This window comes from Anopheles cruzii, chromosome 3 (genome assembly GCF_943734635.1).
Source record: "Anopheles cruzii chromosome 3, idAnoCruzAS_RS32_06, whole genome shotgun sequence".
NCBI classification, from domain to species: domain Eukaryota; kingdom Metazoa; phylum Arthropoda; class Insecta; order Diptera; family Culicidae; genus Anopheles; species Anopheles cruzii.
In genome coordinates, this window is record NC_069145.1 from 3,127,748 (window position 1) to 3,151,117 (window position 23,370).

A 23,370-nucleotide genomic window follows, 5' to 3' on the forward strand; every position below is an offset into this window, starting at 1 on the left:
CACTTGTTTCGTTTGGCCAATTCCTTGGCTGTCTCGATCTGAGTAAGCCTGGCCCAGGTTTGTAGAGAAATAATTTATACAGCGCTCAGCTCACCACAGACCGCCGTGCAACGGTACCCAGGCTAGTTCCCACCAGCTCAACAAATCAGGCTGGTGGTGGCCAGAAAATATGGAAATCCGACCGGCGGCTTTCCAAGCAGCTAATGAAGATCCACCGACTTTCTATCTAATCGGCAGACAATTGTACTCACCGCACGATACGATTAGCATACTTTCCTCGGCGGCTGCGGCGGCCAATTAAGTGTCCGATGCTCGCTGCTCGCGAAGGGAATTAAATATGGAGATGAGACGCCCCGGGGGGTGGCCTCCCTTCGGAGGCCACCGGAGGCGAAGTAGGCCACACCCGTAGGCCGCCCGATCACATTCGAAATGTAAAGCAGATAATGTGGCTCTCAATTAGGTGCTTTCCACCCCGCGGTCTAGTTGGCGGCGACCGTTGTGATCTTCCGTTCCGTCGATTCTACTGGCCGGCGGGGAGGGGCTCCTGTGCGGGCGAAAGTTGCCCCAAAGTTGAACCATAGAAGATGGCACAGGTCGACGAGAACGTCGAACGTTTTTTTGGGCCTTGTTTTACATTTTCGCTGGCATTCGTTCGTTCCACGCCCGTTGCTAGTTCGACGGCGGCGGGCGAAGGCCACGACGGGGAGAAAGTTGATTGAACCATAATCCCACCCACCGTAACCTGTTTGAACTTTCCATTTCTTCAAATGTTCTCCTGTGTGCGTGCTCCGGTCGGCCGGCTGCTGGATCAAGTAATCAAGCGGTCCGTTTTGTCGGCTCCGTTTTACGCGCTGGTCCTTGGCCCTTTTTATGGCCCTGCATGTCGATTGGCTTCGTAGAAGAAGGAATGTGTTAATCCTCTGTAATGGAACGTATTTTTCGAGTCGCTGAAGTTCGTGCCATGAGGTTCAACTTTAGTGCGCCCTCGCCAAGGTCATTGATGGTCGTGAAGTTGATCCTGTCCGTCTAGTAGCTTCAAAACAGTAAAACGAACACGAAGGTCCGTTTGGCGAAAAGATTTCATCATTTCAGGGTGTTGGCCGCCTCGCCCTGTCCCGAACACGATAGGGGAAAAAGGAAAGTTCACTTTCAGCGAGATTCCTTCGCCCGGGGACCTGTTGCTGGGTTGTTGGGAAGAGAAATTCTCCACCCAATCGTCGCTCGATGGGGGGCCGTGATGGCCGTTGACCGGTGCGCAAGCCGCACGCACACATACAGCCACGCAATGGTCCACGGACAAACACGTCCGCCCGTAGTAGTGCACCTTGCGGACGAACGATCACGGTCAAGGAATTTAGTTTTTGAGGTCTCCGGCCACGGGCGGCGTGAGTGGGGCGCGCCCGTGCGGTAGTGGTGAATGAATAATTAGCATATCATTCGGCGGCGGCGGGAGGTCCGGATGCCCGTTCACCCAGAAACACAGTTGTGTGTGTTTGGCCGCAAAAGAAAGTTGCGGATCGAGCAGCACCGCTGTTTGCCACCGGAACGAGTTCACTGGACCCGTCGGCCGGAGCTCGGACAGCTTCCGTGTCGCTTCAATTCATTCCTCCTCGATCCGTGGCCCCCAATGGGCGTGTTGTGAATTTCGTCAACTTTACCATAGCTTTTCTTTGTTTTTCAGAAAATAAAAAATGAAAGTCACATTCCTGTTGGAGCTATTACTAATTCTGATCATCATCGCCTTTGCCGCCTCCAAACCGGTTAACGACGGTAACTGTCGCTCCGTGTGTTCTGATTCCGGCCGGCCGGCGCAGTTCTGTGGGGAGCTAATTAAGGGCTTTGCCATTGCAGAGGGACGAAATGCACGCAAGGGTGCGATCATCTCGCGACAGACGGCAGAGGAAGCGTTAGCGGGGGAAGTGGTCGGTGCTCCGGTGCCCGTAGCTCCGGTCGCTCCGGTTGCAGTCGGCGGCGGTGGTGGCGACGACGACGACGATGACGATGATTCGGACGAGTTTGATCTCGGCGACGATGATGACGATTCGGCCGAAGATGATGACGACGACGCGGATGATGATGACGATGATGAAGACATTATCGGTAAGCATGGCTGGGCGCGCGTGGGTTTGCGAACCTCATGAAGCCGACATGGGGCCCCGGTCGATCCATCGGCAAGCGGGATTTTCTTGTTTCTAACGGGACCACCCTCTCTCTGTCTTGTGTTTGCTCCATTTTGTTCGGTTCGGCGGGCGCGCGCGCGCAAGCAGGCTCGGTTGAAGATGAGATCGACGATGATGATGATGACGATGATGATGACGACGAGGAAGCGGTTGCTCCCGTTGCTCCGGCCGCGGTCGTTGACCAGCAGAAACAGACGGCCAACCAGGCGGCTCCGGCTGCTGCGGCCGCCGCCTCCGAAGAGGATGATGATGACGATGATGACGACGAAGATGACGATGCGTTGTCTTTTTTTGGTGACGACCTTCTAGGAGCCTTCGACGATGACGATGACGACGATGACGACGATGACGATGACGACACGGTGGCTGCGGCGCAGCCGGTGCCCGTTCAGCAGGTCGCGCAGGTCGTCGCCGAGCCGGTCGCACAGGTGGCCGCCGCTGCTCCGCCCGTGGCCAAGAAGACCAAGAAGAAGGTGGCCAACACGCAGGCCCTGCTCGACTTGGCCGAGGCGGCATCCGCCCAGAACGAAGTGGACAGCCCGTTGAAGAAGCCGGCCGGCGGGGACCTGGATGTGAACAGTGAGGTGAACAAGATTGCCGAAACGCTCGCAAACCAGGGCGGCGGGGCCGACGCAGCGACCGGCGTGACCGACGCCGTCGTCGAGGAGGACGAGGAGGAGGAGGAGTACGACGAGGGCTCGCCAGAAAAGGTACAAAATCAAAACACGAATAACAATAAAGTTGACGTTGTTGCCAACGCTCCAGCTCAACCCGTAACGGTGACGAAACCGGAGAAGAAACCGGCGACCGGGGACGATGACGACTACCTGTCCGCGTTGGTGGGCGACGACGACGAGGACGATGACGACGACGATGACGATGATGACGACAGCGAAGAGGCGCCGGCGGCAGCGGCGGCGGCCGTGGTGTCCGGGGGGTCCGCATCGGCGACTGGCCAGAAGGACGAACAGCAGACGACGAGTGGGGTCGCCGAGCCGGAGGCGGACGACGACGCCGAGGACGACGACGATGACGATGACGACAGTGACGAACTCATCGACGAGAGCGCCGTGGAGGACATTGCCGAGACCGACGTGTGAGAGCAACGTCCCGAGAGTCGGTGCAGGAAACGGTGACACACCAGCAGACCTGTACAGACAGACAGAGCGAGAGAGAGAGAGGATGGCCACCCGAGCCAAGCCAGGAAGCAAGACCCCCTTCGCTATCGGGCGAACAGAGATCAGTGGTGTGCCGATAGTCGACAATGGGAGGGAAGCCATTCCTTAGCCAACTGTGGCCTGAAACCAACCAAACTGCTCCTGTACCGGAACGTGAGACTCTCATCTCTTCTTGAACCTTCCACACACGCAACTTCATCGACTCTCATCGGCCGAAAAGAAGACCTTCCAGCGACAGAAGACTCATTGCCGCATCGACACACAAACCCGTACTACCCGCTTGCGCTGCCTCTTTCGTCCTCATCAACACAGCGTGCTGCGAACTTCCGTTTTACGATCAACCGATCAGCAGCCACCGCAGCGCAACGGACGAACGCAAACTGACTGGAACACTTTAAGATAATTTATTTATTTATTTAAATTATTTATTTATTTAATTTATTCGTACGGTCCCCGTACGTCCGTGACAACAACCGACTTACTACTACCGCTACACCGGAACAGGAACGAGACAGTGATAGCCCGACGATCGCTCAACACCCAAAACCAGGCACACGACGCAAGAGAGACAATAAACAAAGAACAAATGACGAGATTGTGAATAAAAGTACCCAAGCAGGTGTTGGTTTTTTTCTCTCTTTTGTGCTTACACTTCTACCGAGAGGCTGGTACCGCACCCTTGTCCCCGAACCGCGGCACTAAGAGTCCTCTTCGGAATCGGATTTCCCGGCCAACATTTGACTACATCCCATACCGTTGTTCGGGTCGAACGTCGGCTCGAAACAGCGCCGGAAGATGTGGCGCATTTTCGCTTGCTTGCGTCTCCTTTCCTCGATCACTTCCGGTGACACGGGCACGATCGAAATTTCGGCAGGATGTGCCTCGCTGGGGTCCGCCGCATCGGGCTGCACTCCATGCAGCAGTTTGTGACGTTTCCGGGGTGGTACCGCAGAGGCCCTCCTGCTGAGAGCCTCCACTGCTGCTAGGTCCAGAGACGCATCATCATCATCGAGCAGCAGCGCGTTCACTGATGGCCGCACGGAAACTACCGAAGATCTAGTGGATGGGCCTGCGCCCGCATCGAGGCTCGGCGTCGGAGCGTCTAAGCCATCGAGGAATGGAAGTTGTTCGGTGTTAAACAAGGCTTCTGAATTTGGTTTGGGTCGTTCGGGGGCCTTGGTAGGGCCATCCGCAGCACGACCGACGTCGTTCGCTGCCGGCAGCACTGCTGGCGCTGCTGGACCCCGGTCGTCTTCGTTCGCTGCCGGAATCTCTTTGGGGGAATGATTGATGCCCCCGTTGGATGCCCGCGAAACGTTGTCCGACAGGTTCGAGCTGGCGGTATTGATGTCTGCGGTGGCGGTGCGGGCGACCGATTGCTCGGTGACCTTCCGTCGTTGCGCTCGTGCCGGCCGTGCCGATGGCATCATCGTGCCCATGATAAACTTTACCTGCACTAGGCCAGGCTTTTTCATCTCCAACATCAACGGTGCTCCGGGCTGCGAGAAACTCATTTCAATGTTTAGCTTGCTAAACGCTCCGAACAAGCTGAGGGATTTGAATTCCTTGTAGCAGAAGATCAGGTGTACCGGTTGATCGAGCTTGTAGGATAGAAAGGAGGACGAGTGAATGGTGAGCGTCGACCGCAACGAAGACCGATCGTGCTGATCGTCGTCCACGTGGTTAGACACCAACGTTTTGTCCGGCTTGAAATCGAACGCTATCTCCTGCACCGAGTTGTGCAGATGGATTAGGATGCTCGAAAACACCTTATTATTGCCCACGATTTGACTGGTAAACGATTGCTGCAAACGGAGGGAATTGATATTTTCGTCTTCGAGCAGACAGATTTCGCGCGTCTTCACTGCCTCACTCTTGCACCGGAACTGAAAAACCAGCTTCGATTGAGCGACATTCAAGCATACGTCGCAACTTTGGATCTGGAAAGGATGCGAACAGGCTTCAGTTCAGGGTGTGCAGATTCACACCTGGTGCACTGGTGCATGTCCTGGTGGCTTACTTTGGTTATGTTTTTAAAGATTCTCAACAACGGGCGCACCGACACCTTGCAGCAGTAGTCATCCGGAGTGCCGGTGCCGGTCGCATTGCTGTAGCTGAGGAAGAAGTCACGCTCAAACAGTGCGGCCGCGTATGCCGTGTTGGTGGAATTGACCGTTTTCAACTCCAAGCCGTCCGGAGTCGCATCGAGGTACAGTTCGTTGCCGACTTTTGAAAAGCTGTTCACGGTTCGGGCCAGTACTACAACAAACGGTGGAACGCACTTCCATTAGATAAGACCAACCAGGGCAAAGGAAAAGGATGCTTACATTTCACATTACCGCCAATAATCGTGAAGTTCATTGCGAACCAATTCCTGCAATAACCAGAAACGAGTGAGCAACAAATGGAGCAAATAAAAGTAAACAAAAACATACCACCACCGGCGAGGTTAATTTGACAGCCGGCTGATGGCAGTGGACGATGTTTATAACACCAGGTTGAGGTAGGATCGAAACAGTACTTCTGACTTATCAGTAAACTTTATTATCTTCACAAATTGACTCAAATTGATTGATTCAAATGTAGAAACGATTCTCGTTTTAATACGAATTACCAAAACCGATGTGTCACGATCGGTCGAAGGCGAAAGATAATGCAATTAAGGGAAGCCACTGCGGTGCACAACCTTGTCTTGACAGCGATACTGGTGCGAGCCACAACAGATCTAGTTGGCTCTTTTATCGTCAAGTGGTTCTCTGATTAAAATTGATCAAATATCGCATCGCCTACTGTGTCCACGATGGATTTTACGGGAAAAGTGGTTCTCATCACTGGAGCATCGTCGGGTATTGGTGAAGGAACCGCGATCTATTTTGCCAAATTCGGTGCTTCGCTCGCTTTAACGGGACGGAACGAGGCGAACCTAAAGAAGGTAGGCGAAGCCTGTGAAGCCCTATCGAAGAGCGCCCCGCTGTTGCTCGTTGCCGACGTTACGAAGGAGCAAGACAACCAGCGGGTTCTCGACCAGATCGTGGCCAAGTACGGGAAACTGGACGTTCTGGTCAACAATGCCGGCATTATCGGGAGCGGATCGATCGAAAGCACGAGCATGCAGCAATACGACGAACTGATGAACACCAACGTACGTGCTGTGTACCACTTGACCATGCTGGCCACCCCGCTGCTGGTGAAGACGAAGGGAAACATTGTGAACTTATCGAGTGTGGCCGGTAACCGTTCGTTCCCGGGAATACTGGCGTACAGCTTGTCGAAGGCAGCGATCGATCAGTTCACTCGCTGTACCGCCCTGGAACTGGCCCCGAAACAGGTGCGCGTGAACGCCGTCAACCCAGGTAAGCGGCCGCAGGTGGAGCGAATGGTCCGTTTTCAGTTGTAAAGTCCGGTTCCGCTTCCTTCCAGGTGTGATCGTCACCGACATTCACAAACGCGGCGGAATGGATGAGGAAGCATATGCGGCGTTCCTTAAGAAATGCGAACAAACGCACGCCCTTGGGCGGCCAGGGGTCCCTGAAGAAGTCGCAGCAACGATTGCCTTTCTCGCGTCGGATGGCGCCAGTTTCATTACGGGCGTCACCCTGAACGTAGACGGTGGCAGACACGCGATGTGTCCGCGGTAGGGGTGTTTCGGATGTATCGACGATCAGCATCGCTTACAACATTGTGTCAAGCAAAAGGAGGATATTTTTATTTTAATTCGTACGGCAGAGCGAAATAAAACAGTTCACCGCACAGGAGGATGTAAATGCGACTGGCGTAATGGTTTGCGTGATGGCACTATTAGCGGGGGCACATGGCATGACGTCCACCATCCACCGGCAAGCTGGCACCGGTAATGAAGGACGATGAGTCACTCGCTAGGAACACGATCGCGTCGGCCACCTCGGAAGCCTGGCCCGGGCGACCCATCGCATGGGTGTTCTTGGAGTGCTCCAGGAACTTGGCGTACGTTTGCTCGTCCATCCCGCCACGTTTGTGCAGATTCGTTACCGTCACACCCGGATTGACGCAGTTCACGCGCACACCCTTGGCGGCCAGCTCGAGGGCAACGCATCGCGTGAACTGATCTACGGACATCTTCGAGATGTTGTACGCCAGCACGCCCGGGAACGATCGGATTCCGTTCACGCTGGACACATTCACGACGTTACCCTTCGTGGCGATCAGGTGCGGGACGGCCAGCATCGTCAGATGGTACACCGCCCGGATGTTGGTGTTCATCACGCGATCGAACTGCTCCAAGCTTGTCGTCTCGATCGTACCCGTTTCGATGATACCCGCATTGTTGACCAGCACATCCAGCTTGCCATATTTCTCGATCGTGGCCTTCAGCACACGCTCCGTGTCGGCTTCGTTGCTAATGTCTCCCGGTACAACGAACGGCGCCCCTGCGGTTCCGGTACACTTTTTGGCCACATCGTTCAGATTGTCCACCTTGCGTCCGGTCAACGCTAGCGATGCTCCGAGTTGGGCAAACTTTTGCGCTGCCGCCGCCCCGATGCCGCTGCTGGCACCGGTGATGAGAACCACTTTGCCGGCTAGATTCATTCCGCAGGCCACTTTGTTTTGGTTGTTACATAAAGTGATTGCCGTCTGACTGACTGCGTAGCTGCGCGTTGCGCTTAGTAACGGGAGGTCGCAAGCAAACACAACACTGCGCTGCACCAACACACAAGCCCAGCTGTGATAAGCGGAGATCGCGCTGAGACCGTGCACTATGGGGAAAAGGCGGTCAAAAATAAAAAGGAACGATTTTAGTCATATTTTCCTAAAATAGATAAGTTATCTTTGAGCGATCCAAATTTGTAACCTTCTGCGTTGCGTTGATTACCAATGCACATATGATCTCAATGGTCGGCTACTCTAGTCTTAAACCTTAATTTTTATCACGATTTCTGGTGAAGATATTTACTATACCTCTATGAATACGTTTCGGTGTTGAGAGAGACGAATGTTTGGTTATTGCAGTCCTCAAATTAGAAGAAGGTGTTGACTTCACCGGCGCTAGAGGATCACGATCACAGACTGTCTCTATTTCATCGGGCGCTTGAATCGGCCAACAACCTTTAAAACTCGTATTAACGACCCATAATCGGTGAATGCAAATTTTTCAAGGTTTTTGCCATCTTAAAAGCTGAGAATCAAAGTGGTATCTTCTGAATTCGTCATCGCGAGTTTCTTATCCTTCATTCTTCAATTTGAACAGCAAATCATATAAGAAATCACGTTATTATTAATAATTATAAACTGAATGTGCTCTGGTTGCTTTAAAACTGATCAAAACGAAAGGAAAAGATGTTTAAAAATGAAAACTTCAAGCTTTAAACTTCACATTAACCTATGGACGCGCACGGCTGTGCCAGCACACGATATTTAATCAATGCCCCGAGAGCACCTGGCACAGATGGAAGTCCGTTGCGTTCATGTTTGTGCTGTTGACCCAGTCCGGTATCTGGTCGCTGGCCTTCAGCGGTCCAAGCCTAATTCCTCGTCCTGCGTTAATGCGAAACGTATGCGAGTGGCACAAATCTGCCAGAAATGGTGCATAATAAATTAAAAGGCACGCAAAATTTTATAAGAATTCGCACAGGCCGAACGCAGCGCAAAAAGTTGGCCAACGTCTTGGCCAAAAAGGAGGACGCAAAGAGAAATTATGCTCATTACTCACGCTACTCATTAGAAAACTTTTGACTCATGGCTCATGCCAATGTCGCCCGTTCCATGGCCATCTTTCTCGTGATTTTTTTGTTTTTTTTGGGTCTCCCGTAGGACCGTAGAAGACTACGGCCCGCGGTAACTTTTACTGCACTTTGATGACCGCGGCCGCGTCCAATTAATGGGGATGGTAAGCGGTAAAAAAGGCTCCGGGCTGAACGCTATTTGAAGCCATTATTGGTTTGGCAGAGCTTTTCGCGCGAGTATAATTTCTTGCTTATCCTTATAAAACTGCTGTTAGCGGATCGGTTCGCTGGCTTGGCTTTGGTACATTGTTTGGCTACAGAAAACATTTGCTGCACAGTTTGAACCGCCTTGCTACGCAGGATTTCTGGTATTCACGCTGAAACAATGTATGTAATTTCAACTATCGCGCTCCACAAAAACACCAAATCGTGTTACTGTTGTTTGCCAGAAGTGGTTTGTTGATTTCAAATTTGCTTTGTCCTTGTCTGGTTGCTAGCTTTGAGATTGGCCACCGTCGTCGTCGGATTTCAACCGGGCACCGGGAAATCCGGGAGATCCTAGATAAACTTTTCAATTGATTCCCCAGCCAGCTACCCGATTCCCAACCAACCCGAGTCGAGGTGAGTGTTAGCGATGGCACGTGGAGGGAACATTTGAACGTAAACAGTCTCCCAGTGAGGACCCCCGAAAAAGGGATTCCCCGGCCGGTCCGGCTCGGTCCGGTGCACTTTCGTTCGGGCGTCCAAATGACTGCTGTGGGCCATGTTCCAGGGCGCTCTTTAGGAAAGTTTGTTTTGCTGTTTGTTTTCAATGGCGACCTACTCCGTCCCGGGATTTCGGAACCGGGTCGGAAGCAGTCGACGAGTCGCCACGGATTAGAGGCTCTCAAAAGGCGGCAGCGGCCGGCCGCCGATTGTTGTCGGTTGTAGCTTAATGTTTAAAGTAAATAAAACAAATTGTGTATGTGGCCATGTAATTACCCGGCAGGATGGATGGTCACCGGGTGGTGCACACCAATCTGTACGATTTACGGTGGACCGCCCAGCAGGTTCGATCGGCCAATTAAATGTATTCCTTTGGAACGACAAATAAGAACATCGGTCACTCGGAATTATCGTTTCGGACCGCTCTAAGGGCACCCTACGAATTAATCAACCATTTTTCTCAGGGACTCAGCGACTACCAACCATCAGCAAACAAGCATGTCACCGATGGTTTGCCGGGGTTTTTTTCTGTGTGTGCAACTAAACTGTGGATCGTTAAATGTGCCCTGCGGTTGGTCTCCGGACTTTGGTTCGGCAGAAAGTTTTAGTTCGCTTCGGTTTCGGAGAATTCACCGCAGAGCCGCATGCGAAAGTGTTACAGCGTGTCGGAGGCAAGGCGGAAGGCGAGGGCGTTCCGAAAGTTTGACGATAAAAATATTTGTTATGACCTCTGCGTTGGTCGAACTTTCGGCATAAATACCGGGCCCAAGTACCGTATCATCGTAGCTTTCGTCATACTTCGGCCGGTTGGGAATGGTTGGCCAAATGTTGCGAGCTTTCGACATTCTTGGCTGTTGGGAATGTGGTCAGGCATTGCGGCAGCACTTGGAAGTGATTAATTTGTCCTAGTAAACGGGCAAAAGTATACCCGGTTTTTGGAGGTTGTCGACAAACAACTAAATAGAAACCTTCACCGGTGGTTTCGCTTTTCCCGTGAGAGTTGCATCTATCTAAATTCGGTCCGGTCCGGTATCGTTCGGTTGCTACTTGCCCGGCCGTGTTACTCGGTACTATTTAGTGTGTAGCCCTAATGTGGTTCCGTTGCGTGGTATTAAGTAATAAAAGGTCCTTTGATCGAGCAATAGGCCCCGAAGGTTATGATAAACTTGTTTCGGTTCCGTGATTGTTTGAGGATGCCGCACGGACACGGCCCAAACAAAAAACTACGGACGGTGCCGCTAGATTATTATTCTACATTCTTTGCGGATAACGAAATCTCATTTCCGTCGCCCTATCTCCGGCTCCAGGATCCCAGTTTTTGGCCCCCAGAAGCGGTAGGCTCCGAACCGGCTAAAAGAATTAGTATTAACACAATATTCCAGCCGGCTACGCTTCGTGTCCGGCCGGTGGTCATTTGATGTTGGCAAATTTTCGTCCGAACTCCGCCACAACGCCTGAGGGTCCGGAAAAGTGGACCGCCTTCGCATCGGAAACGGGAGGTTTAGCATCTCCGGTGTGCCACGGCGGCCACCGGTAGCGAAATATTTCCATCATAATCCGGATGAGGCACACGGCACAATACGTGGGATGTATTTAACGCATCATCAATTTTGTCCATGTTTCGGAAAGTTATTCTAGCTTTGTTCCGTTCCATTCCCCGGAGTTCGGTGTCGGCTGGGTCGGGTCAACAGATTACACAGGCTGACACGGCAGGCCCCAAATGTGGCTCACAAAGCGTGGGAATTTCGCCATGGACCATGGATCGAAGGCAACCGGATGCCACCAGGGCCGCTGGCTTATCGAATGGGACGCAACGTATCGAGATTCCTAGCAGAACGGGGTTCCACGCCGTCCTGTCCGTTGCTGTTATAATTTCATTTCTCAAACATAAACTATTTGCAAATCATCATCAAACGCCTAGCGGGGCCAAGGCAATCAGTGGGGCCAAGGGCTCGTGGCGACGCACGCACGGACGCACCATTTCTGGGAGAATATTAGTTTAAAATAAATTGTTTTACCCATCGGACCATGGCCGACTTTGTGCGGTTTCGATGATTCGACGAAAGTCGGTCGGGGGGCCTGAGTCACTCTCGGTTTTTGGAACAACTCTATGTTGGCTCGGCTTGTGGCGTTTTCGTGATGATCATTATCTTAATGACAGATGCTGCGGCTAGTTTGGGCTCTATTCTGTTCGCTGCTGGAATTGATGATAGAAATCCGTTTATGTAAATTTAATTGTTTGCCACCGCCAGACTGACGGCGATGGAAGCACAGAATGGAGTCGCACCGACGCCACACAACCGGCCGACGGAGACGGTCGGGAATCAATGATAATAGGCGTCTAATAATGATCTGATATAAATATCGGGGAGTGTTGCAATTGCCAATACATGCATTGCTTTGATCTGGCGCATACTTAACTCAATAGCTCAGATGTTGCCATGGTGCGATGCTTACCACGGTCCCGTAGCCAACTGATCTCATCGAGTAACGATGATTAATCGCACTACGGTTCCGCTTGGCATCCAAATCAATCCGCCTGAACATTTAAGCCGCATTTGCGTACCGCACCACCTCCAGATACCGACAAATTGTGCAGCGATCAACGAAGTAGTGCAGCTCATAAATCTGTGGCTTTACGGAATGAAAAACCGCTGTACATATATTCGCTATAGTTTCTGAAGAAACAGCGATGATGGGGGCGATATATTTCAACTTCGCCATGACAATGGACTGCGCCGTTCCCCGGGGAACGCAGGATTTATTGGATCGCATAATGGAGGATAGTTCTTTGTGCAGATCGTTCCTTTCTTCCACCGAGCAAATCTATCCTCCGGCGACGGAAGGCGCACCGTGAAAACTATCCCCCGGAGGTACCGAAATAATGACTTTTTTGTGTAGTTCCGTGTAGTGTAACGTTGGTCTGATTTTTTTGTTGCCCTTCAGGCCCCTCCAGGGTGCATGAATTATGCGCAGCGCCATAATTTAGCTCGCGATGCACTTCAATACATCCGCCCGAAGAGAGCGACGAGCAATTCAATTTCCCGCGGGTGTCCGTTCCGAAATCCCGTGGCGGACTTGGCCCCGGCATGATAAATCATACCGAAATAATGTTGCTCATTGGTTTGATGGATGGCCCATTGGCATGCTTTCCGAACACGGAACACGCAGAGTGGCTCAACGTTGCAGATGCTGCTGTTGCAGCTGCAGAGCGAAGGGTTCACGCCACGGCTGTAAGAGAAATGACACGATTTTAACCCCTTTCTTTTCTGCAGATGAACGAAAAAAATAAAATTACGATGAACCGTGTCCTCTTGTAGCTCAGATTTCCGGTACTCGGGCAGCCGGGTAGCAAAATCAAGATCGATGAAGATGAAGTGCTTCTGAAGGACAAACCTATTAATTCTGCACCAGCGCAATGGTTGCGCTGCGTGATAACGGTTCCACGGTTCCTTTTTTATCGCCCTGTCCGGATCCTTTCCCCGGAAAGAAGCCTATTCAAGTGACGGGCGCAAACCCGCCACCGGCCGATGGAATTTAGGAATTTAGTGCACGGAACGGCCCCGGGTACGCTGAAACAAAAGGCGGAGATGTTCCGTGTAGGGCCGGCCGGCACCATGACAACCCGGCCGACTGCCAAACGATCAGCGACGAGCACTCGGTCCTTGAATGCTCGGGGCGCAAGAATGCTCGAATGCGGACCGTCAAACGAAAACTCATTATTCATGCTTTGCGTCGATGACGCTCGACGTCCATCGGGATCAAATGGAGCGGGAAAAAAGTGAGCGTCCGAAGCGTTTAAACAGTCCCGTGTGGGTGATTGTGGGTGGCCCCCAGGGTGGACAGCGCACATTGTTCGCCCATCGTCACGGGCAACGTCGTGCCGGCCCGAAGGATCACCGGATTGGAGTCCGTGAGCCGCCGGCAAGCCTGTTTAATCGAATGAGATGTTAAACATAAATGCCTTTCCGGCCTGGCACGAGCAGAACCGAAACGTGACACTGACAGGCGGCAAATGGAATTACGGCCAAAGGATGCATGCACGAGTAACGGGCCCGGCGCGGCCCTGAGAACGAGATGTGTCTTCGCCAGGCGCTGCCAGGCGACCGTTCTTGCTTCCATTCGTTTCGTTTTTTTTCTCCCTCTCTCTCTCTCGTTGTCTGTGGCCATGGCACTTCCGTCACTGTGCTCCGAACGAGGGAAGCTCGTTAACAGGATAACTGCAAATGGCGACCTCTCGATTGCCGAAGTCGTGTACATGCTCAACAGCGTCGCAGCAAGCGGTGCTTAAGATCCGCCGCCACTGCACCGGGAATCGATGCATTCCAGCGCATCCTCCAGCCGCGGGCTCAAAAGTGAATATTTAATTAAAGCTGCATGGCCAGCTCGCGCTATAGGCCAGGAGTTACAGCCGCCCGTCTACAGCAATCTTATGCGAAATTTGAAACTGAAATGGGTTACCTTTTCTGTTCTGAAACGGAAACGACAGCAACAGGCAACGGCAACAGATACTGCATTAAGGTCGGGAAGCAGTGAAACTTGTTGAAGTGTTATCTGCAGGGTTATCCATTTTGCAGTTTCGAAATTTCAGGGCTGGCATTTTAAAGTTTTTGAACATATCTGTCACCTCAAGTGTCAAACTTTTAGTGTCTGTCATTTTAGAAACGGATCGCTTGACTATAGAACAACGTGTTAAAATGATTAAAACTTGGGTTCTCGAGCAACAGTCCAAAAACGCCCATTTTTCCACCAACATTTTCTTCTGCGACGAGGTACATTAACGCATAACCGCAAAATACAAAATTTATGATAAAAAATTGCAATAACAACTTTATTTTTCATGTTTCTAAAAACTTGTTTTATGAAACCAGCTTGGTTCCGTCGCTATGTTTCATTATTCATTTCATGTGCTACATAATACTCCAAATTTTAATGTGTAAATGTAACACTAAATTCGAATAATCCCCGTGGATTGCGTTTGAGCTGTTTTGAGGCACTTTTACCACTCTGGGCCTAGTCCTACTTGTTTTGTTCTTGTGAATAAAAGTTCAATGCGCCCAAAGATCCGAATGTCCGAGTTTATCGTCCGCCGAAAGCTAAAATAAGGCGGATTGAGTCTGTAGCAGCCTACTTTACCACCACTTCGCGCTTCTTGTTTATCACTCCACTTTCGGTGCCGTTTGCGGGGAGGTCGAGTTGAGAGTATTTCCAACCACACGCGCATCCTGCGTATCCTGCTTGTTGATCCGTTTGCTGCTTCAAGCAATTCCCGTTCGAAAAGTTGTCGATCGCATTAATTTTATTTTTAACCTCCAGCAATTTCCATTAAGCCCCGGAGTGGATCGTACGAGTGGCTATCATTAACAGCCGTCCTGTTTGCCACCCGTCGGCGTCGGGGGGCGGTTCCCGTATTAGCGAATCCTGGATCGCCCGGAAAGTGGTGAGAACCTTGCGGTGGCTCGGCACATGCAGCAGAACCACGATGATACCCGATTCCAGGCCGGATCGATTAGTGCGGGCCAAACCACATTCGGCACGAATCTGAAGTACTACGGCGGGGCGCTTTCGAAACTTTTGCTGTCTCCGTTGCTGGGACGAGACCGGAAACTTCCCAGCCGTTTGTCGTAATTCCCACGAGTTGGCCGCTCTCGGTGAACAGTGAACAGAAAAAGAAAACCCTCACAGCTTTGCCTCATTTTCGCCTCTAATTTTGATTGGCAAAATAATTGTAAACTTTTCGCGCGCGGTTGGAGCAAGTCCACCGTTTGCAACGGAGACAGGATGAGTTGCGTGTTGCGTGGCGTGAACTTTCCCAATAACTCCGACGAAGCTTGTTTTAGCCTCTCGCACCCGACCGGTGGAATGTGGAATGGCGGAAGTGAAAACGGAAACTTAATACATCATCGCGACATCGCGTCTTGGGAAGTCTTGGGCAAAAATGTTTTCTATTGAAATACTTTCGCGCAATTAAAAGGAACCAGCCCGGCCCAGCAGTCGGGCATACTTTTGCCGGATTCCCGGACAGACATCTTTCTGCGGCGTTGAAAGTTTGGGCCGTACAAAAAGCGTGATTTTTTGCGTGCTTTCGGGGCCGAGAATTTGTGGTCGATTGTAAATTCGTCTGCATGTTTAAACTCAAAACCCACGGGCCTTTGGTTGGGCCGCCGGTGGGCTCACTTTTCGGCCCATGGCGTTTTGCGGGCTAACAACTCCCTCACCGACCGGCGACCGGCGACAATTGTGGTTTGTGGCGTAAGAAAGCCAAACTTTACCAAAACTCCTGCGGCCGTTAGGGGCGGCATATTCACACGGACGAACCGAACGGGGCTGTCGATCGACTGCGGGCGCCAAGGCCGCTCGGTGCTGGTTCCGGATTCCTCAAGCAAAACTTTCCACAATCCATCTTGTTTATGGTGGTTTTTGTCCCTTGAAACCCCCGAGAGAGTGAGAAAGAGAGAGATGGTACCATAAACAGGGCTCGGTTGCAGGACAAAGACAAAGCCTGGGCCCCACACAGTTGAGCGTAAGAAAAGAAGTTGCAATTAAAGTTTGTCCTTTAACCGCCAGAAGAGAGCTGACCACACATTTCTAACCCTGCTCCGGCCAGCTCCGAACTGAATGCATTTGGTGAAATTGTTTTTCCAAGGCGCCCGCTGCACCAGGAAAAGGGCTGCAAACCTAATCTGATTTAGCGACCGGGCCAGGGATTTCTAAACGTTTTCGGCAACTCTATTCTTGGGAAACTAACTTTTATGTTTGCCAAACAGCTTTATGCTAGGGCAAACTAATCCTCTCCGGGTCTGCCAAAAATGGTACAGGGGGACAAATAAGGTGAAACGGTCCACCACGGTAAGCCCTCGGGCAGGACGGACGGATGGACGCAGCAGACCAGCGCGATTGGGTTGTTTGAGTAAGTTTTCCGATATCCCCGACGGAACCGGACGGAAAGTTTGGTGCCACCAACCGCAAACGGGTGCTCCGGCCCATCCGTTCCGTGATGGATGGACCCCGAACCGAACGTTTTTGTACCAGACTGTTCAATAAGTTTGGTGGTTCGATATGAAAAACATAATTTTATGTCTTTAAATAGACTTCCTTATAAGTTGATGAAAAATGCCTTCCAAGAATAATTTTTTTTGGGTCTGGAAACAGATGGAAGTGGCCAGGGGTCAAATGTGGTGAATGCGAAGGATGCTCCAACAATTCGAGTTTTAATTCTTGAATTTTTGCCATTGTCAAAATGCTCTTGTGATATTGCATTGCCCTGAAGAAAAAGGATTTTTTGCTTCATTTGCTTCATTTTGATTCATATGAAGGGTGTATCATAACATAACAAAATAAATGTACGATAGGAGCAGCGCCCTCTGTTATTGAACCGCAAAACTTATTGAACAACCCAGCAGTTATTAAAGAGGGCCATTATCGATCACCATCATCTTCATGCCGTCGACGCTTTAAGAATGCGCCAGAAGACGGTGACCGTTCATGACCCTTCGACGATGACATTAATTGGCAAAGTTGTTGCGCCCCGTGAACCGGAAAATATGTGTGTGTATCGCGATGAGCAATGCTTTTTGCGTTTGACGACCCTCAACTTACACAACGTACACACAACTTTTGGTCCCCGTCCCAGCAGTTTGTTGGTTTACGATAATTATGTGGCTTCCGGTCCGGCGTGAAGAGCGCAAGGTTCAAGAGGTTGTGCGTGCGAATTTACTAGAAAGGCTCTGACAATGATGTACCCGGGGTCACCGGGTACCGTTTGAAATTTACACCACTCCGGGTGGAGGCAATAAAGTAGACCTTATTGCTCTTAACCCTGCCCGCCCGGTGCTCGCAGGTGTTTTCGACCGTTCCCGCCTTCCGCCTAATGGACTCCTAATAGATGGGATGTTCTTAAAGAGTTCCCCCATCTATTGCGACCCGGGAACGCGGGTGTTTTCAAGTGTTCGTTAATTTTTTCAAAACGATTCAATAAAGAACCGGTGCCTCTGGTATGCCTCTTATTAGGTTCGCTCCCACCGGCTTGGCCCCGAGTGATGCCGACCGGGCCGGGAAATTAGAGCTTCAGCAGCTACAACACACACGGATAGTGGCCACGATAGCTTTCCGGTGAACCGGGGAAAGCCGAAACCGGAGGCTCCCCAAAAACAGGGAAACTCGAGGATCTCGAACACAAACAGAAGCCGCCGGATGATGAGCATCCATTTATTTTAGTCTTTGTTTTCCCAGTAACTGACCGGCCGGCGGCGGAAGACAACAAGCAGCTCGTTTTACAAACGACTGGAGCCGGCCACCGACCGGTAGCCAGTTTCAGTCGAAAAACCATCGACAACTTTAATCGGAGCAACGGTCCGTGAAGTGGCGCCGGGGCTCTTTCCTTCATCCTGGCGATGTTGAGGTTTTCAGCAAACGGGAACCACCACAATTCAAATGGTCTTCGTGAAACCGGGAGGGAAGCACAGCACTCAGCAACCAGCTCGCGTCTTAAAGCACACGAACCGGGAGCAAAGAGTGCTTCATTAGCACTAACCGGGGGGGCAAAAAAAACCCGGGCACCATTCTGCTGGATCATCAGGAGCGAGATAATTTTCCGGGAGCAAAAAGTATCAGCGTCATCACGATAACTTTGCCGAGTGCCGGGGCCGGGGCCGTTCATTGAATTGCGGCTTACGCAGTCATCGAGGAACTAATTGGATTACTTTCGGGGGCATACGGGCCGCAACCGAATCCGTGTGGTGCTGTTTCGTAGAATTAAATCGCACCCGGGCGGCATCAACGGGAATCAATAGTCGGAGTGACTTTTGTTTGTTGAATTTAGAAAGTTGTCAGTTGATCCGAAGCACTTTGCGGCAGCTTCTTTCCCATGGAGTATGAAAAACCCGGCAGTCGGCCGCCGACGACGTGCACCGTAGAATTTATTTTCCCTCCGCGTCAAGAGACAGCCCTTTGGCAAGTTCTCCCATTGTTACGGGGGTGCTTAGTGCGAAACTTGTTTGGATGCACCGGGCACTTGAGAGCCTGCCGACTGCTATTTGTCTGCGTGTCTGAGCGCGTCAGTACGCAGACCGGATGGAGTTTGGTAATTTGATTCCTCACGAAAGCGTTGCGAAAGTTATGTCTAGCGTTAAATTACACTGCACACTAATGAACTGCTCCGGACGGCTGTAACGGGTAGCACTTTAACTTGCTGCAGTTATTTAGAAGTTGGCGCACAGTTTGATTAGTCCTAGACGTGAGGGAACGAGAGAGAGAGAGAGAGAGAGTTTGATTGTAAATCACGGTTTATCTCATTGTGTTGGAATCACGGTAATGACCAATTTCAGCACGGAAAGTGCTGGGGCTTTTCTTAAGAAACTGGACCCTTCAGTTGGCTCGGGCCAGATGTTAACCGTGACCAGCTCTGGCACATGGGTTGAAACATGTTTTTGTTTGCTGAACTGGGCTTGAGTTGGTTTATGAATATTTTAATTGCTTCTCGGGGCGAGAAGAGCCTGTTGGCGTTTGAGCAAACGACGCTCAGAGTGGACCCCCCGCTCTGAGCCTTATTGTCCGGAACGGTGGAACGACTTTTATTGTTTGCGGAGCTCTTAGTTTGGCAAACCTATTGATAACGTAGTTAATGGGAATGTAAACTTTTGGCGACTCCATGTTGTGATAATAATTTTTGTTGGAATTTATTGTATAATTCAGGTTTTCTAATGACAGGAGCCTCAGGGACTCTTGTTCGAGTTGTCATTATAAATTATTTATTTAAAGCTTAAAGCATGTGGCTGCATATTTTGAGCAAAGCGCTGTTGTTGCCACATTCTCCGCATAATAGACCGGATAATGGGACAGTTTTCAACCATCACAACAGTGAAACAGAAATACAAGCAACGTGCGAAATGAGGGACAGTGCTCAGTAATTGAAGCTCTGGTGTTTTCCGGTATCCAAATGGAACAAAACGGGGCCTTTATTTCGAATGGAAACCCAAAACACTAGCTGCTCGTTGATATGCGCTGATTACAGTTCCGCAAAACAACATTCGCAAAGGATAAGGCTGTCACGTTTCACTTTGCAGTTTGTCTCGCGGCACCACAACAAGATGGTTTGCATCCCTGTTCTCTTCCTTGATACTGAATGTCCATTTGTGGCGTCGCAACCACGGAACGGAGCTCGGAAGCTAGGTACGAAAACAAACCCCTACTTCCCGGGTGGGGCGTGAAAATGGAAATCAGGTCATCCGCAGAGTTGAAAACACACGGAACGTTGGCGGCGAACCACGGTGGAAGGAATGCAATTTGAGTCCTCTCAAAAAATGCCTCTGTTCTTGCGGGTTGCCCAGGTGTGTAGTGCCTTTTTGAATGCACCGAGGAACAGTGGGACCCATTATTCTCACCTCTCAGGACGAGTAACACGAAAAACACCGAATCCGGACCGCGAGCACTATGCTGTCCCCGGGAATTCAGAGGCAGCAGTCATTATGCAAGCAGAGTGAACAGAGAGACGGAAAAACACGGAAAGCTATTTGCTCTTATCATGACCTATTTTACGATGGACCGCGCGAGACCGGGGAACAAGCTCCATTATTGATGGTGCAATTATGTCCTCTGGCGTGTGTCGTGAAGACCCACAGAATTTAGGTGCCGCTCTGCGGACCGCTGTTTGGTGACGGAATAATGGCTGAACATCCGGTCCACCGGAACCAGCCTCGAGAGCCTCGAGAAGTATCTGAATGCACAATCTGACAGAATGCAAGGTACTTTAGGGCGCGCGGAAAACTCTTAGCTTGCGAGTCGAGATGTCGAGTGCCCTTAAGATTCTGGCAGGATTTGCACAGGTAAAAGTATGTATTAAATCTGGAAACGGATTGTGATTCGTTTACGATTGGAATAAAGCACCATTTGAGATTCGCACAGAGCACAATGGGTCATCTGATTCAAAATTTAAATTTTTGCCCCAAATGCAAACAGCCATTACCGCCGCCCGGAGCGAGAGCGTCGAGAGATCTCATGAAACATTAATCAAATGCACGGTGGCGCAGGGCGGTGGGCGGCTGTCGGTGTGCCACCCTAGAGAAACCCGTTCCGGCGCAGAAGGGAAACGTCACCGACGAATAAACCTGGCTCCCGGTGAAGGAATTTCGGAACACGGGCATATTTAAAAAATCATCTTCCTTGCGATAAGCCGAGGTCGAGGCCGTCGCTTGAAGTTTTCGGTGCGCTGAAAGCGGAATCATAGCCGGAACGTGATCGGCCGTGAACGCGTCGCCGGCGGGCGACGACGACGACGGCGACGGACGAGAAAGTGGCACCGAAAACCCATTTCAGCATGCTCGAAATCCGCCATTGCTGCTGCTCAGCCATGGAAAAGAGCGCAAATCAGGTAAAGAGCACTTCACCGGGATTTAAAATCCCACTCGAGAATGCCAAACTGCCGAACGCTTCCCATTCCCACCGGAGGGCGAAATAGAGCCGTAGCCGCATCCCTTCCGGGGGCCAAAACCCTTCGCAGCAGCGAACGGACCACCGAAGCCTAGAACGGGGCCACCGAAAGTAAACCGGAGAAACTGTTACCTCTTCGACTTTGCACCTCCGAGAGTACTTTCCTTACATCAACGAGATGATCCAAATCAATTCTACTTCAGCGAGTCGCTCCCGGTGGGTCGAAACCGACCGACCGACCGACGGACGGGGCGCAAACGGAAGCCAGCAAACGAATTCATAACAATTTTCACATAAATCCTTCGGAAGTTGTTACGCACGATCGGTTTGAATGGGGACCGTGGGCGATGGAATTTTCGGAACACGGACTGAACGGGATGATTGGACGTTTCCAGTTTTTGTCCATTCGAAAGCTTAACAGTTCGTCGTTACTTTGCTGCAGTTTCTTAAAGCACCGCAGAGCTATTCGCTGTTTTTATCAAAATTGGAAGATATTTATTTGACCTAATTTTTTTGGCCCTTTATTTTAATTATGAAATTTGGCGAATACTTCGCAAACATAATTTAGCTGTTATTATTTGACGCTAGATTTACCACAAATCCTCAGCGCTCAAAAGCCACCCGTTCGATAAATGGTTCATTTTGCCATCTGTGCCATTTTAAATTCAGGTCAGCCCGAAGCGTTGCACGGTTGGCGCGCGTGTTAAGGCTCTTCCGTGCGCGTTAAACAGTGGATCAGTCATGGTGTTTTATTCAGATTTTATGCAAATAATCCATCATAAATAAGGCAAAACGTGGTAAGGCATCGAGGGCACCGGTACGCCCGAGGCGCCCGACGTTGTTTCCGATGACGGCAAACACAATTCGCAATTATGCGCCTTAAAAATGCCGGGGCTCACGGCTTTCGGGGGCCTGACACACACTGACAGTGTTGTATTGCCGCTCGGACGGGTCGAATAAATTTTCCATTCAATCCTTTCCCCGGGCCAGGATAGGAAATGAGCGCAAACGTTTCGCCCGAGCCACGCGTCGGCCGTCGGCCATTTATTTGAATTAGTCCGCAAGTCAGTGTTTAAATTTTTAATACGCTCAGTGGCACGGCACGGACCAGTAAATCTCCATTTCGGACTCCAACCCGAAGCATCCGAGTTTCGGGAGCGCTGTTGTGGTTGAAGGAGAAGCGCCCGAAACGAATTCAATTACCACGGTGACGGCGGCCGTTTACCAGATAGTAGGCAGCGCGTTGAATGTCGGATGTGCAGAAGTCTGTGGATTTCGGGAGGCAATCAATGAGAATATTAGAGAATGTAGGTATATTGGAGATAAAGCGTTATCAAAGCGTTTGGCGTGAAATATAAATCATCCGACAGAGACAACGTTACATGTGTACGAAATCCTACTACTGGTTGTTATCAATACATGTTGTTGTCCGTTAACATATCATGTTGTCAGTCGTGAGATAGTGAGTGAGCATAGAGGGATAAATTTAGTAACGTATGTTATGGATCTGGCGAAGGTAACTCTGATTGAACTATTCCTTTTCTATACGGAAAACGTCAGTTTGAACCCTAAAAACTTGAGTGCAAAACTTGATGTTTCTTTAACACGGTTCTGCTTGTTCTAATAAAAAGAAATGAATAAAACATTGAACGCCGTAGTTTACAATACGAAACACTACGCAATAAAATTCTCATTAAACCCTTCATTCTGAGTAAATGATTCCGTCTTATTTATCAGGTACCAAATGATACAGTGTGTGTGCTCTACGTGCTCGGTTGTTGTAGATTTCGTCACGGTAACCGCGAGGTTTCCGCGTGCACCCGGTTAAGTTCGGAGAGACTTGCCCCAAACCGAGAACCGGGTTTTTAATTTAAGCCCCTTATCACACAAAGCCACCACAAACACCTCCTGTTAATACTGCAAAGGCTAACGTATTCGGTCGTAAGTACTCCATTAGCAACATTCGTGTGGGATTCATCCCTGGATTGGGCCTTAATAAAGTTCTTTGACAAGGGTCTCTGGCAGTTTTTCTCTTTCTTTTTTGCCCAAAAATTTCTCACCAACCTGGGTACACCTGGCTGGAAAAAACTTCCACCACAGTCCGATCTGTTGCAAACCGGACCCGGTGGCGTACAACTGTGGCTGTGGGTATTGAAATGGTCATGAAATGTTGACCGTTCG

General features: G+C 50.6%; 4 protein-coding genes across 4 annotated transcripts; 2 read left to right on the forward strand and 2 right to left on the reverse strand.

Moving 5' to 3' along the window:
- The first annotated feature begins 1,691 nt into the window (after positions 1-1,691).
- Positions 1,692-3,280, forward strand: LOC128274112 (coiled-coil domain-containing protein 1-like). The gene is made up of 3 exons (XM_053012201.1): positions 1,692-1,770; positions 1,852-2,100; positions 2,268-3,280. Exons 1-3 carry the CDS (start codon positions 1,692-1,694, stop codon positions 3,278-3,280), a joined length of 1,341 nt encoding a protein of 446 aa, XP_052868161.1.
- A 776-nt stretch (positions 3,281-4,056) lies between these two features.
- LOC128274840 (cell cycle checkpoint control protein RAD9A) lies at positions 4,057-5,719 on the reverse strand. The gene is made up of 3 exons (XM_053013165.1): positions 5,686-5,719; positions 5,379-5,617; positions 4,057-5,298 (listed from the first exon to the last, which is right to left on the reverse strand). The coding sequence occupies exons 1-3, from the start codon at positions 5,717-5,719 to the stop codon at positions 4,057-4,059; spliced, it is 1,515 nt and encodes a 504-aa protein (XP_052869125.1).
- Positions 5,720-6,158: 439 nt separating this feature from the next.
- On the forward strand, positions 6,159-7,116 carry LOC128272826 (3-oxoacyl-[acyl-carrier-protein] reductase FabG-like). Its single transcript, XM_053010708.1, has 2 exons — positions 6,159-6,711; positions 6,779-7,116. The coding sequence occupies exons 1-2, from the start codon at positions 6,159-6,161 to the stop codon at positions 6,994-6,996; spliced, it is 771 nt and encodes a 256-aa protein (XP_052866668.1). The 3' UTR covers positions 6,997-7,116.
- LOC128272827 (3-oxoacyl-[acyl-carrier-protein] reductase FabG-like) lies at positions 7,059-7,962 on the reverse strand. The gene has a single exon (XM_053010709.1). It carries the CDS (start codon positions 7,922-7,924, stop codon positions 7,157-7,159), a length of 768 nt encoding a protein of 255 aa, XP_052866669.1. The 5' UTR covers positions 7,925-7,962; the 3' UTR covers positions 7,059-7,156.
- Between the last annotated feature and the right edge of the window lie 15,408 nt (positions 7,963-23,370).